The sequence below is a fragment of the Kwoniella bestiolae genome, chromosome 7 (assembly GCF_000512585.2).
Source record: "Kwoniella bestiolae CBS 10118 chromosome 7, complete sequence".
Taxonomy (NCBI): Eukaryota; Fungi; Basidiomycota; class Tremellomycetes; order Tremellales; family Cryptococcaceae; genus Kwoniella; species Kwoniella bestiolae.
Window position 1 is genome coordinate 830,596 of NC_089247.1, and position 13,673 is coordinate 844,268.

Below are 13,673 nucleotides of genomic sequence, written 5' to 3' on the forward strand. Positions count from 1 at the left end.
TTCCCATCTTCGTCACTTTTCCAGAACGTGGTTCTGTTTCGTTTCACTCCGTCTATACTCCATGTTAAGCAGCTGAGAGCATTTGTTGATATATCATGCATCTCGAGAGAATACACACTGCTCAATGAGATGCAGAGTACTTGATAGGCAGGCTGCCAAAGTGGAGGTCCAATCAAGTCAACACCACGCGATGTGTTTTACCCTGACGGAGAGAGAGAGCGATCCTGACGTGCTCAAGCTACGTTACATATATATCTAACAGCACATCTCTCGTGTATACTCTCTCTCCTCTCAACCAGCTCAGTACATCATACAGTTCGCTGGCTCCTACACTCGTCTCAAAAACATCATCATACTGTCTTGAAAACGGCTGCATCGCTCCTACGGTCCCCTGTTTTCACGGTCAAAAGGTTAACGGCTACAACGCACCTCCCTCAATTTAGATAAGAATCTCATTGTTACGCGATGGCTTTCTCTGCTGCTGAACTACAAAAGGTGAGTTCATCTGTGCATGGAACTCCCCCATGCTGTCTGCGAGAAGACTTTCTTGGCAGGGACTGGTGACATGTGCTGATCCACCAACCCCTTCACAGCGACACGGGCTCGAAGGTGCTCCCGACCCCTTCCCCTCGCTCGGTGGAAATACCGCCCCTGCCCCTACTGCCGCTAAGAAACTAAACAATAACAATGGTCCCTCAACTTCGGTCGACACTGCCTCTGAAGATGCTTTCCCCTCCCTCGGCGCATCCGCAGCTCCCGCTACAAACATCACCAAACCTGCCATCTCCGCCTGGGCGTCCAAACCCTCCGCGGTAAAAGCTACCGGCGGTAAAGTCAAGCCCAACACTTCAGGTGGACTGGGTAGAGCAGGTACACCCACCGCTGCCTCTCACCCATTCAGCGATAGTTTCTCGATCCCCGCTGCTGATATCGTCCAAGGTAAGACCGCTCAGGAGACTATCCAAAAAGTTAGAGAACAAACTGGAGTCATCGTCGAATCTTCCACTCAAATGCGAACTGGTCTCAAAACATTCTTGATTAGAGGGCCGGACCAGAAGAAATTAACTATTGCCAGAAGGTTGATCGAAAGAGGATTGAGCAAACCCGTTACTATCTCTGTTGAAGTTCCTATCACAACACTCGGTACGATCATCGGTCCAAAGGGTTCTACACTTAAAAATATCACAGATGCCACTTCGACTAGAATTGATATTCCCAAAAGAGAGAACCTCCCCGCTTATGATCCCAAGGAAGCGAATGAGAAAGACCAAGATGCCGATGAAGAGGATGAAGAGGATGATGAACCCCTCGTTCCTATCTCTGTTACCGGTCCCTCTGCAGCTTGTACCGACGCCAAGAACAAGATCCTATCTTTGATCTCTTACAAGACTTCTCAAACTTCCACTTCCATCAAGACTATCCCTTCATCCTATTACCCATTCATCGCTGGACCCAAGGGTGTCAAGGCTAAACAACTTGAAGAGGAATTGGGTGAAGGAGAAGTCAAGATCCACGTTCCCCCTCCAGCCGTCTGGAAAGCTTTGGAGAAACAATCTCAAGGTGAAGCCGACGAGACCGATGTGGTCGCCAAGGACAGAGATTTGTCAATCAAGGTTAAAGGTGAGAAAGAAAAAGTCAAATTGGTGGTTCAAGAGATCCTCAAGCGATACGAAGAATTGAATGATTCGCTCAGAGAACTGAAGATCTCCATCCCCAAAAGACAACATAGGTTCTTGGTTGGGTCTTCCGCCGATGAGATCCTGGATCAAACTTCCTGTATCGTCGAGCTCCCACCTGTTGATGATCCATCCGACCAATGTGTGATCCGAGGTCCCCAACCATCTTTGATTCCCGCATTGACATTGGTGATGGACAAGGCCAACGCGATCTCCGTCGAGATGGTAGATGTAGTGACCCTCCATCGACCCAATACTTCCGATCCTCTCTCCCACGCCAAGAAGGTCTTACGATACCTCATCAGAACATCCAAGCTCCGATCTATCGCTGATTCTCACTCGGGTGTCAAGATCTTCCCTCCCTTCGCTTCTGCCGTGGCCAACACCGGATCAGTGGTGATTGAGATTGTAGGAGAGGATAAAAAGGACGTATCAAAAGTGAAAGATGAGGTTGCTACCTTGGTCAAATCAATCTTACCCGCTGGAACCACTACCGTTGAGATTGATCATCTCATCCATTCCCTCCTGATCGGCAAGAAAGGGTCAAAGATCAATCAATTCGAACAATCCCATAATGTTACGACCGTCTTCCCACCAGCTCAAGAAGAATCATCCGAAGTATCTCTGATCTACACTGGACCATTGGATTCCCTCCCCTCAGAGAAGAAAGCTAGAGATGCCAAGCTCAAAGAAATCCTTGCGGGAGCATCAAAGGCTATAGAGGAGCTGGCCAAGGACGCAGCGGACATCAAGACCGAGACGTTGAATATCGAAAAGAAATGGCACAGATTCATAATTGGTCAAGGAGGTACCGTCCTAAACGCCTTGATAGGTGAAGATAACTTTGTCAATGTCAAAGTTGGCTCTTCTGCCACTGCTAATGGTAAATCCCAAAATAAGGGAGTAGATGAAGATTCCGTTGTGGTCAGGGGACCTTCAACCGAGGTTGATCGAGTGGTGGGACAAATCAAACAGATTGTGGAAGATGCCAAGAACGATGATATCGTTAATGGATTCACAGTGGAGTTTAACGTACTCAAGACATATGTTCCCCATTTGGTCGGTACGGCCGGAGCAACTATCAACAAGCTTAGGGAGACGCTGGGTGTCAAGGTGAACTTTGATGATGATGAGTCCGCTGCGGCGGGGGCGAAGAAGGGGAAGAAACCTGTTGTACATTGTAAGGTGGGTAGGATTGTTTCTTTTGCTCGGTTACCTTCACTCGATTGATTCGCCTGTGGTACTCATTGACTTAAGCAGTCAGAACACGAACGATGCTGATAATGTGTTTTTATGTGGTCACAGATCGTCGGCAGAAAAGAAGCAGTGGAAGAAGCCAAGAAACGACTCGATCTCCAAATCGAAAAACTCGAAGATGAAACCACCGAGATCCTCCACATCAAACGTGCCATCCAACCAGCCTTGATAGGTCAGGGAGGGAAATACGCGATCCGTCTCGAAGAGAAATACGGCGTCAAACTTTCTTTCCCCCGTGATAATAAGGAAGGTCAGAAACCTGATGAAGTGATTATCCGAGGAGGTAAAAAGGGAGTTGCGGCTGCCAAGGCCGAACTCCTCGAGGCGGCAGAATACGAGAATGACACGAGACAGGAAGCCACGTTTAAGATCCCCACTAAAGCTATTGCTCAGGTTGTAGGGAAAGGCGGAGCGACGATCAATAAGATTAAGGATGAGAGTAACGCGCAGATTGATATTGAGAAACAACCTGATGAGAAGGATAGTACCAAGACTGTAGTCACGGTCAGAGGAGATAAGCGGGCTATCGAGAGTGCGAAGAAGGCTATTTTGGAGTTGGTAGAGGAGTTGGGTGATGAGGTTGAGGATGAGTTGAGGGTTGATGCGAAATTCGTGAGTGTTTCATCTCTGATTGTATTTGTGGGAGTCGGGGGACTTGGAATATCTAGGAGGGTTGTTCTCTTTGTTATAGATAGTTGAAGGATGGAGGACAAGGTTTCATAACATGGAATGGATCGATGCTGATTGATTGCATGATGCTTCGTTAGCACCGAACCCTTATTGGTCAAGGTGGTCAGAAACTCCGAGAGACTATCGCTGCTGCTGGAGGACCTTCAGAGGGATTCAAGCAATCTGGTCTTGTCACCTTGTAAGTTCTCAATCCAGTTCGACTCTTCTTTCAAAGAACAACATTCATATGTGGTCACAAGTACAAAGCTGACGAGATCCACCTGCGTACGTGTACAGCCCTAAGTCAGGTGATGCCAACCCTGACATCGTCAGGTTCCGAGGAGACAGCAAGATCGTCAAGAAGATCAAGGCCGAGCTTGAAAAGCAAGTTTCCGTCCTCAAAGAAACTGTCGTCATTGGTGTTGTCGTTCCTCAAGCGCAACATGCTTCTAAGATCGGTAGAGGTGGTTCAGCCTTGCAGGATCTGCAAAGGAAGACCGGCGCTCTGTGAGTGAAATTCTACTTTCAGTCGATCTCGCCTTTTTGTGTGATGAAGATTATTCGGCGCAGTCCCGCGCAAAAGCTGATATCCGTCCTTTGGTTGAATACAGCGTCCACTTCCCCGGATCAAGACAGTACGGTTCTGTCGGCGAGATCGAAAATGCTTCTGAGCTTGGTGATGCTCCCGATAGTGATATCGTCAAGGTTATCGGTACCAAAGAAGTCGTAACCCAAGCTGCTGAGCTCTTACAAGTAAGCTGCTAGAGGTCCGCGTGAAATCGGAGACACAGCTGACCCATAATGATTCGGAACTCAGGTATTCAACGAGAGACCTGCCCGAACCGACTCAAGACAAGGTCGATCTACCCCATCTAACGATTATCCATCCAAGACCATCTCGATCCCTACCAAGTACTACCATGCTATTGCCGATCAACAGAACTTGATCAGGCAAATCAGGAACGTAGGAGCATTCATTACTATCCCCACTGCTCCTGCCAAACCTGCTCTTCCCACCAAATCTTCCAATGGGAATGGTCTGGCAGCTAAGACCGCAAGGATCGATCTATCTGCTGGAGGCGATGAAGAGGATGTAGTGGATGTAGAGGGTGACTTTGAGTTGGTCGAGAATTATCAGAATTACCCTGAGGGCGAGCAGGAGTGGTCGGTCAGAGCTAAGGAGGAAGCGGATCTTGAGAGGGCTGTGGAGGTTTTGGAAGGGGCTTTGGAGAAGGCTAAGACTGCTACTCACCGTGAGTATACCTACCTCTTTCCTTTCTAATCGTATATCTGATGCGTGTATGTGCATGGGCTGTCTCTCGAGTGGTAGCTGATGACTTGGTCTGTGTGTAGTCGGCCTCTTGACTGGTTTACCTAGATCTGCTTTCCCTAGAATCATCGGATCAAAGTAAGTTCTACATGTCCGAGTATAAGAAGTTGAGGAGGATTTGATACTGATACTCTGAGTCACTAGGGGATCTACCATCTCTCGGATCAGAGTCGAGACAGGTGCAGATGTCCAGGTTTCAAAGGATGATGATTTGATTACTATCACTGGAGGTGAGTGCAGCGACGGAGACGCAATACGAGCAGGTTGAATGAAGTGCTAACACTTCGGATCGGTCTATAGACGAGACTTCGGTACTTCAAGCTAAGGATAGTATCTTGTCGATCGTCTCTAGGCCTGGTAGAGGTGAAAGATATTAGGTATGATGCTTGATTGTTTGTCTTTGGACGATATGGCGGATAGGATTGGAAATTGTATATGATGTTGGGTGGATTGCTTGCGATATCGACATCAACATGTGTTATGCATGGTTAGTCATGGCTGGGTATATACACTCGATGTACAGTTGACGTGATCTCTGTACCTTCTGTTTGCATGAGGTGATCATGATATCAAACCTGAGAGAAGTGCTCGTACTTGCTCCAGTTGTACCAGGATGTCAGTCAGTACGATTTTACCCTAGATTGGTGCCTGCATCTGCAACATAATGATGATGATGTCACACCCGCAAAATTCAAGTTGAATGTTCAAATAGAAATAGATTCAACAAAGTCCTTCCACATCGCGTGTGAACCTCATCCATCTATCTAGACGCCATCCAGCTCCAAGAAAAAGAGGGCAGACCAGATGCTTTCGCTACCACGTACATCATTATTGGTCTTTCGTACTCCTCGATCCGTTTCAATTTCGACGCCCCAGCCAACCCGACACTTCGCTTCTACCTCTACTTCGCTTTCTTCTTCGTTTCCCAACATGCCAAAGACAGACCAGGGAAAGCTCAAGATCACCCTCAAGGGTCCGGAGGTACTGAATAACCCGAGGTTCAATAAGGGCAGTGCTTTTACAAGGGAGGAGAGGGATCAGTTGGGTTTGAGGGGGAGATTGCCTTTTGCGTGGGTTATCCTCACCTCATATGTATTATTGATGTGCTACGCTGGTAATTTTACAGTAACACGTTGTACATTCTCACTCGACCATCAATCAGAGGCAACGCTGATCTGGTCATGACTCTGAAATAGCGTCGATACCCTCGAAGAACAGGTCGAAAGAGCTTATATGCAGTATAAATCGAGGGAGAGCAATATACTCAAGAACTCGTTTCTCTCATCCATGAAATGTAGGTTCCATCATGTCTCAGCTCTACCGCTTGACCATACTTCACATTGAGGTTGCTCGCTTGCGATTTACTATCGCCCGAGCTGACCTGCCCTGTCCCCTTCTCTCAGCTCAAAATTGGACTCTATACTACGCCCTCCTGTCCAAATACCTAGTCGAGATGTTTCCCATCGTCTACACACCCACCGAAGCAGATGCGATCTCAGACTACTCGCACTTGTTCAGAAGGAGCGAGGGGCTGTATCTTAGTCCGCCGGAGTATGGGAAGATGGAGGAGGATTTTCTGGATGCTTGTGAAGGACGGGAACTCGATCTGGTATGTTGTTCCGCTTTATTACTTTCCATGATCTTCGAGACCGGCTTATACACAGCGTATAGGACTGGGAGCTGATGCAAATGCGGTGATGGTCGCAGATAGTAGTCTCGGATGGTGAAGCGATATTAGGTATAGGGGATCAAGTGAGTTCATGATCAGCTTACTCAAGCCTCTTGAAGCCACTGGTGAACTGATGGAGCTATCTCTCAGGGATCAGGTGGAATAGGTATATCCTCAGCTAAAGCTGTGATATACACTCTTGCTGCTGGAATTGAGTAAGTAAGATCCGTCTGCAAGGTATCTTCAGAATTATGTAGCTCACCATCCGCAATACTCCCCGTAGCCCAGCAAAAGCATTGGCGGTCACTCTGGATGTGGGGACGAACAATGAGGATCTCCTGAAGGACGATCTGTATGTTGTAAGTTGCTCCGACATACCTCACTTATCCACTGAACCATGGAGGCTGATATACATTTCGGCAGGGATACAGGGAGAAAAGGCTCAGAGGGGATAAATACGATGAATTCGTAGATAAGTTTGTCGGGTTGGTGAAGAAGCATCAGCCGAAATGTTTACTTCATTTCGAAGATTTTGTGAGTCATCTGTCTGTTGCCCTATCATTCCTACATTTGAGGCCTTCGGCTGATGACACTTTCAAGGGAGTTACGAATGCTCAAAGGCTGTTGGCCAAGTATAGGTAAGTTGCGTGCGCTCTGTTAAATGAAATGCATCAGCTGATAGATAATCCATCCGGTAGAGACCAACATTCTGTGGTAGGTCGCCCGTACGCAAGTTCCATTGCGAGATGACAGCTGACGTAGTATTAGTTCAATGACGATATACAAGGTACAGGAGCAGTGACTGTAAGTGGGATATCCTGACATCTCCACGAGCAGTGTATCTCTCCCATATGTACGTCACTGACTCCTGAATTATGATCGCAGCTCGCCGCTCTACAAGCTGCTATCGCAGTGACCAAGACCAAAGTGAGTTCCAATGATTGACGCTATCCAGCGGATGTCAAGCTAATGCTGTATACCAGCTCTCCGATCAGCGTATAGTCATCTATGGTTCCGGCTCAGCAGGTCTAGGTATCGCCCGCCAACTTCGAGATGCCATCATCATGGAATCGAACGACGACAAGAAGGCGGATGCTAAGCAAGCTTCCAGCCAATTCTGGTTGATGGATAAATATGGATTGATCAAGAAATCTTTAGGGAAAGATAAGATCCGTGATGAGATTGAGGGTGATTTCATTCGTACAGAGGAAGAATGGGGATCTGGTGAAGAAGAGAATGGACTGCTAGATGTAGTCAAGAAAGTCAAGCCGACGGTGTTGATTGGGACTTCTACGCATGCTGGGGCATTCACTGAGGACGTGGTAAGTTCAGCTAGCAGTTCTACGTTCATTCTGTGATATGATGATAGTCAAGCTGATGACTTCGTGCTTAGGTGAAAGAAATGGCCAAACATGCTGATAGGCCTATCATCTTCCCTTTGAGTAACCCGACGAAGAAATGCGAGGCAGAGTGAGTTTTCCCTGTCGTTCGAGTTGACCATGATGGCAGCTCATGCATCATATCGTCAGTCCAAAAGACCTCAATCAGTGGACAGACGGTAAAGCTCTGATGGCTACTGGCTCGCCATTTGATCCTGTCGACGTGCCGGGCAAGAAGAAGAAATACGTCGTGGCGGAATGTAACAATGTGAGTTGAAACGCTGTCTTCCTTAACCCATACTTTCGACGGGTGTGAGCAATCCCTGACGCTGATCTGATTATAAACTACCAGGCCTTGATATATCCAGGCTTAGGACTCGGCTCCATCCTCTCCCGCTCCTCCAAAATGACAGACTCAATGATCATCTCCGGATCCAAGAGATTAGCCGAACTTGCACCTGCCATCGTGAAAGGTGATCCTGACGAATCGTTATTACCTGATTTCGGGGACGCTCCCAAGGTCAACTTCGAAGTTGCTTTGGCTGTTCTGAAAGCTGCTCAGAAAGATAAAGTGGCTAGAGAAGAGGATGTACCGGAGGACGAGGAGGGGTTGAGGAAGTGGGCTGAAGGGAGGAGTTGGAAAGCTCAGTATTGGGAGTATGAGTATGATCCTGAGGGTGTGAGGTAAGGGGTTTGCAAGTCGTGTGTCTGGTAGGAGAATATGCTATGCAATAAACTGTATATGCAGGTACAGATATATAAATGACATGCTTGACTACGCGAATCCTCGTCTCACAATTAGGTAGATCTACTCGCTCAACCATCTATACATACTCCATCCCAACCCTTCATCCTCCGCAGGCATCCCCTGAGCATCCCATACTCCACTGATCAGAGTTTCTTTCCTCTTCGATTCTCCCTCCCTCAGTGCGCCTAGCGCTACGAACAAAGGGAAGAAGTGCTCATCGGTAGGATGCGCTTTCTTGTAGAGTGGTGTTTTCAGGATATCTATCGTCGAGGATATGGGATCGGTTGATGAGAGGGAGGAGTTGAGCAGGTTGAGGAATGGTTTGGTGTAGAGCATTCTTTGGCCTGTGACTAAGGAGGAGATATAACATATCAGCCGATGTTATCATCGGATATGAATGATATATTTTGACCGGAAACGTGACAAAGCCATGTTTTACAATGCAGACCGGGAAGTCGAGTCGAGTTACGCTACTCACATAGATCACGTAGATTATGGACCGATTGTCCAGTAGCTACCACCGTATACCCCTCGTCTCGGACTTGGGACAGGGCTTGGCCCAGTTTGATAGAAGCTCTAGGATCGGACGATGCAGGAAGGGATACCTGGATGATCGGTACTTGAGTTGACTCGCCAAACGCAGCTCGAAACGGGACTATTACACGAAAAACACACAACCAAATTGATCAGCGATAAGAAAAAGGTAGCTCACAAGATTGTGTTGAATAACTTCAGAGATGATCGGACGTCGAAAGGATCAGACTCACTCCACACACCATGATCCAACCCTCTATCTTCCCTTCCCACACCCAAGCCCGCCGTCTTCAGCGCGCTCAACACAGTCGATTCGAGGGCAGTGCTGAAGCTTGATCGGAATTTCAGCTCGTATAGCCTTTTGGGGAAGTTGTAGAAATCGTATATCAATGGATTGGTGGGATTCGAATTGACTAATTTCCATTTGATTCGTACAAGATAAATTAGCTGTCTCCCTTCCTTTCGTTCAGTCTGCTTCGGATATCATACGTAGATCTAGAGATGGGTCACCTACCCAAAACACCCCCGGATCCTCTAAATCCACTCTCATTTTCCCAATGCGCAGAAACTACTACGATCCCCCTCGGCGGATCCTGATTGATGATTTGACCGAATTTCTGCCAGGCTTTGTATGGTTCTGCGTAAGTTTGTTCGACGGTAGGTGGGCCCTGGAGAGTACAAGGTGTGTTAGTATTGCCATAATCATCCTGCATTTATCTCGACGAGTCAGGCAAGCTGGTGATAGTATGCGACTTACACCGTGAGAGAGGAAGTATACGTCTCCCTTGGTAGATGACTGATTGACCATTATCGACGATGAAACTAATCCTGGAGTATTGGTCTGAAGAGTTCTTCTCGGTACGAGCAATCTGGACGAATGCGCTCTGATGCCCTTGAAAATATTCAGAGATGATATATTGCTTTGACTCGATATTCCGATTGACAGTAACAAGATCAAAGTGGTGACGATAACGACGATTGATCTGATAGGATGTGATTGTCTTTGTATTTCCGTAGAAGGCATGAGCAATAGGCAGATGTACGATATGTGAATCACATTTCGAGTTGAGGGATCTCCATGTCAACTTATTATATACCATTGAACATCCATCACTAGATATCAGACAGTGGACTGACTGTATGATGACAAATACCTGGGATTCATTCGAGAGCAAACCAAACAGACCATCCTTTCCGGCGGAGATACCACCCATTCATTGTTCTGAGATGTGCCTGAGAGTGATATTTTTTGATCCGAGATGTTTTCTGATTTTTGCGAGTTCGTGTGTTCCGATGGATCTGACTAATGGGTGTGAAGACTCGCTCAATCCCAATGGTGCTCGTCATGCAGAGCAGAGAATGCTGCCCATCTTTGAATCCTGTTCGTTAGTTTGAGGAGCTCTGCGGTGTGCCCTAGCTGGTGGGAGTAGCTTGATCTACGCTAGCCCACGGAAGCAAAGGGAGATGAGTGACTGCAAAGGGATGTTTGTCAAACCAGCAAACTCAACTTCTTTCATTCATTCAATCTCAATCCACTCCGGAACGAAAGCTACTGCCAATGGCAAGTGCTCACCGTCGTATTCTAGAAGGGTCACCGCTTGCCCCCTTTGCACCAGTACATAGACTCAACAAAAGGCCCGAACTTCCATCTACGGCCATAGAACCTATAAAACGTCGGGTCCCGTCAGCTCCCCGTAACTAAGTTGGGTATCGCTTGGTTAGTACCAAGGTGGGGGACCACTTGGGAATCCCGGGTGCTGTAGTTTTTGTTTGGCTTTTGGTTGGATCGCAAAAAGGAAGAGCGAAGAGGGGTTTGCAAATGTGGCCGACCGTCGGAAACAAGCATGAAGCATGATATGAGAATGCATGATTTATTCGTAGGATATGCTCGCATGAAATCAAGTTCGTAGATATGGTATGATGATGGTTACGTTTCCTCTATCGATCGCATCCGTTACCGTTCTAATGTGGTTTAAAACTGTACAAAATCCCTTGGCTCAGAGCCTCGATGAATCACCTACTTTCCTTCCTTATCCATCTACTCAGAACACTTGATCTTCTTCTCTCGTTTGACTCTACCCTTTGAGCATTCGGTAACATATCCCTCACAGACCTATTACACGACGGACAACTCGCCGAGCCCCTCATCAACCATTCGTCTATACATTTGGCCTAGACCGAACCATGAATTTTAGCTATTCCGCACTTTTACCCTCCCGAACCGAAGTATGATCGGACGAGCTTACATGGTACACATGACCGCATCCCAGTACCCTCAACCACTCCGCAAATTGTTCTCTCCCTCTTTCCGGGACTGCATAGTTCTCTTGACAGATTGCACATGTCGTTCGGTCTTCCGTAAGGTATATCGGTGGATGGGGTAACAGTTCTTTCTGTACGTCGCCATGAGTGGTGGGATTGGGAGTAGGATCGGACACATAACAAACATATTGCAATTTGTTCAGCTCCTCTAGCGTCAGTGGTTCAGGTCGTTTATCATTGGAAGGTTGAGGTTGGGTGATACCGAATCTGCGCAAGATCGCCTGAAAGCCCAGCAACGACATTCAGCCAGTAATCAAACTGACTTCCTAGCTTTTCTGATTGAGAAGTAAAATCGAGAGATGGTTCAGGATGACATACCAGCACAACTGTTCCTCCTACACCCACGACCAAAATGACCAGAATCATCTGAGCCAACAAGAACCACCCCACGCCAGTCACGGTCATCACTCCCCACCATAGCATTGGCGAGGCGTTGTAGCATGACAATTCTTGCGAAGGGAGCGGCTTGAATAAGAGGACATTGCCCAGGATGAAGAGGATGAAGGAGAGTAGACCGAGGAATTTGGATAGTCTGTTCAGATAAGTCAGCATTCAAGGCATTGGTCCGAGTGTCATGTCTATAAGACTATAAAGCTAGACTCACTGTGAGGCTATACGATCCAATACATCTGCTAATCTAGAAGTCGTGCCATTGCTCTCCCCGTCTAGTTTATTATCCCGATTTTGCACCAACATTCTAGCAGCACTCAGGTCGGTTTGAGATGGTACTTCCTGGTCTGAGAGAATATGAGGCCCGTGCAAAGCGACGATCGGTTCTCCCGACACATCCACCCTCAGCGCATCTCTCGCCAACTGCGCCTCCTGATGCTGAGGTGTATCTGATACCTCTTTCCTCCGTTGATCTCGCTCGGGGGAAGGGCCCGAAAGACTTGGAGTGGAAGTATACGTAGATATATAGATGGTGTCTGGACTTTGAACTTGATGTGCGTGATTGGGGGATCCATCAGATGAGGAGGGAGTTTGGAATATTGTTGTAGTAGAAGAAGAAGGGGTGATATGTCTTTGTAAGGGATTTGGCTGAGCGTTATGTCGTCTATCAAAGTGACATATATCAGCTGGACAGTATCACTCTAGCCTATTTTAACTCACTCTGATTGACCCTCCTCGTCGTTTTCATCCTCTGAGAGACTTTCTCGCCTCCTTCGACGTGTGCATATCCAAATACTATTCAGCCAGCAGACTAGCAATCTACCTACCTGCACACCCATCCATGCCTGGAAGTATTCCGGGTGGGGACATGCGTCGGATGGTACGGACTGTTTCTGGTCGGGATATAGGGGCGAAGGAAGGGTGGAAGCTAGAATTAAGAGTGTGATGAGAGCTGTAACCTATATATCACTATGATCAGATCCTGTTCAGTAGCAAATGCAATTGGGAGAGGGGAGGGGTTTCGATGGTCGTACCACTTACCTGACCTAGACTGATCCCACCTTTCAAAACCATTATACTGATCCAACTCTGCTTGAACCGCTGTATCCCATCTATCGCAGATCGTATGGACGCTCTTCTCCCTCTCTCATTCCTCCTATCCACCCCAGAACGATTGTGAGTGCTCCGATTAGAACCATGGGGGGTTATCGATGACATGATTATAAGAGCTTCGTTGCGAGATGATTTTGATACGACAATTCGGATATGGGTATGTTGAAGATTCAACAGCAAAAGTCATCTTGAGAGACACTTTCTCAAGTGTGTCTATGTAATACTGCTGAACCCCATTCCACTCGGAGATGTAAGCTTTAAGATTGAATTGAAATGTTAAAAATTGAAACGCCCCGAGCGATAGTATTGCGATACTGCGAAATTGCGATATAGACTGACTGTTTCAAAGTGAGACCAAATAGATCAGAGCAATGGGCAGGGGCGTAAGATGATGATGATGATGATGGTGTTGGTGATGGTGATGCGTCAAATCACCATGGCAGACCAATCTTCTTTCCGTCTCTTGCTACAACTCGCAGTACTGTAATTGGGGTTCAAGAGGGCAAGAAGATAAGATCTCTCATACTGCGCGTGCGTCATATAAACAGAGGATTTAGAGTTAAATCCATTCTGTTCCCACGTAATG

The 13,673-nt window shown here is 47.2% G+C and overlaps 4 protein-coding genes and 1 non-coding gene across 5 annotated transcripts; 3 read left to right on the forward strand and 2 right to left on the reverse strand.

Annotated features, from left to right (window-relative positions):
• Positions 1-465: 465 nt before the first annotated feature.
• I302_108232 (uncharacterized protein) lies at positions 466-5,309 on the forward strand (the record flags this gene model as incomplete). Its single annotated transcript, XM_019193999.1, has 10 exons — positions 466-495; positions 594-2,861; positions 2,982-3,545; positions 3,701-3,801; positions 3,900-4,109; positions 4,214-4,355; positions 4,420-4,855; positions 4,956-5,010; positions 5,077-5,162; positions 5,233-5,309. 10 exons carry the CDS (start codon positions 466-468, stop codon positions 5,307-5,309), a joined length of 3,969 nt encoding a protein of 1,322 aa, XP_019044122.1.
• Positions 5,310-5,862: 553 nt separating this feature from the next.
• I302_108233 (uncharacterized protein) lies at positions 5,863-8,668 on the forward strand (the record flags this gene model as incomplete). The annotated part of the gene is made up of 15 exons (XM_019193998.1): positions 5,863-6,002; positions 6,129-6,226; positions 6,336-6,541; positions 6,640-6,684; positions 6,752-6,816; positions 6,885-6,960; positions 7,025-7,135; positions 7,202-7,239; positions 7,300-7,315; positions 7,370-7,405; positions 7,487-7,528; positions 7,585-7,923; positions 7,995-8,071; positions 8,131-8,248; positions 8,333-8,668. The coding sequence occupies 15 exons, from the start codon at positions 5,863-5,865 to the stop codon at positions 8,666-8,668; spliced, it is 1,743 nt and encodes a 580-aa protein (XP_019044121.1).
• A 120-nt stretch (positions 8,669-8,788) lies between these two features.
• Positions 8,789-10,070, reverse strand: I302_108234 (uncharacterized protein; the record flags this gene model as incomplete). Its single annotated transcript, XM_019193997.1, has 5 exons — positions 8,789-9,078; positions 9,207-9,383; positions 9,496-9,675; positions 9,777-9,930; positions 10,020-10,070. The coding sequence occupies 5 exons, from the start codon at positions 10,068-10,070 to the stop codon at positions 8,789-8,791; spliced, it is 852 nt and encodes a 283-aa protein (XP_019044120.1).
• An 842-nt stretch (positions 10,071-10,912) lies between these two features.
• Positions 10,913-11,027, forward strand: I302_108235. The gene has a single exon (XR_002022037.2). It is a non-coding gene; the product is annotated as a 5S ribosomal RNA (ribosomal RNA).
• Positions 11,028-11,275: 248 nt separating this feature from the next.
• I302_108236 (uncharacterized protein) lies at positions 11,276-13,192 on the reverse strand (the record flags this gene model as incomplete). Its single annotated transcript, XM_019193996.1, has 6 exons — positions 11,276-11,434; positions 11,509-11,805; positions 11,903-12,116; positions 12,189-12,638; positions 12,695-12,933; positions 13,016-13,192. 6 exons carry the CDS (start codon positions 13,190-13,192, stop codon positions 11,276-11,278), a joined length of 1,536 nt encoding a protein of 511 aa, XP_019044119.1.
• Positions 13,193-13,673: the final 481 nt, after the last annotated feature.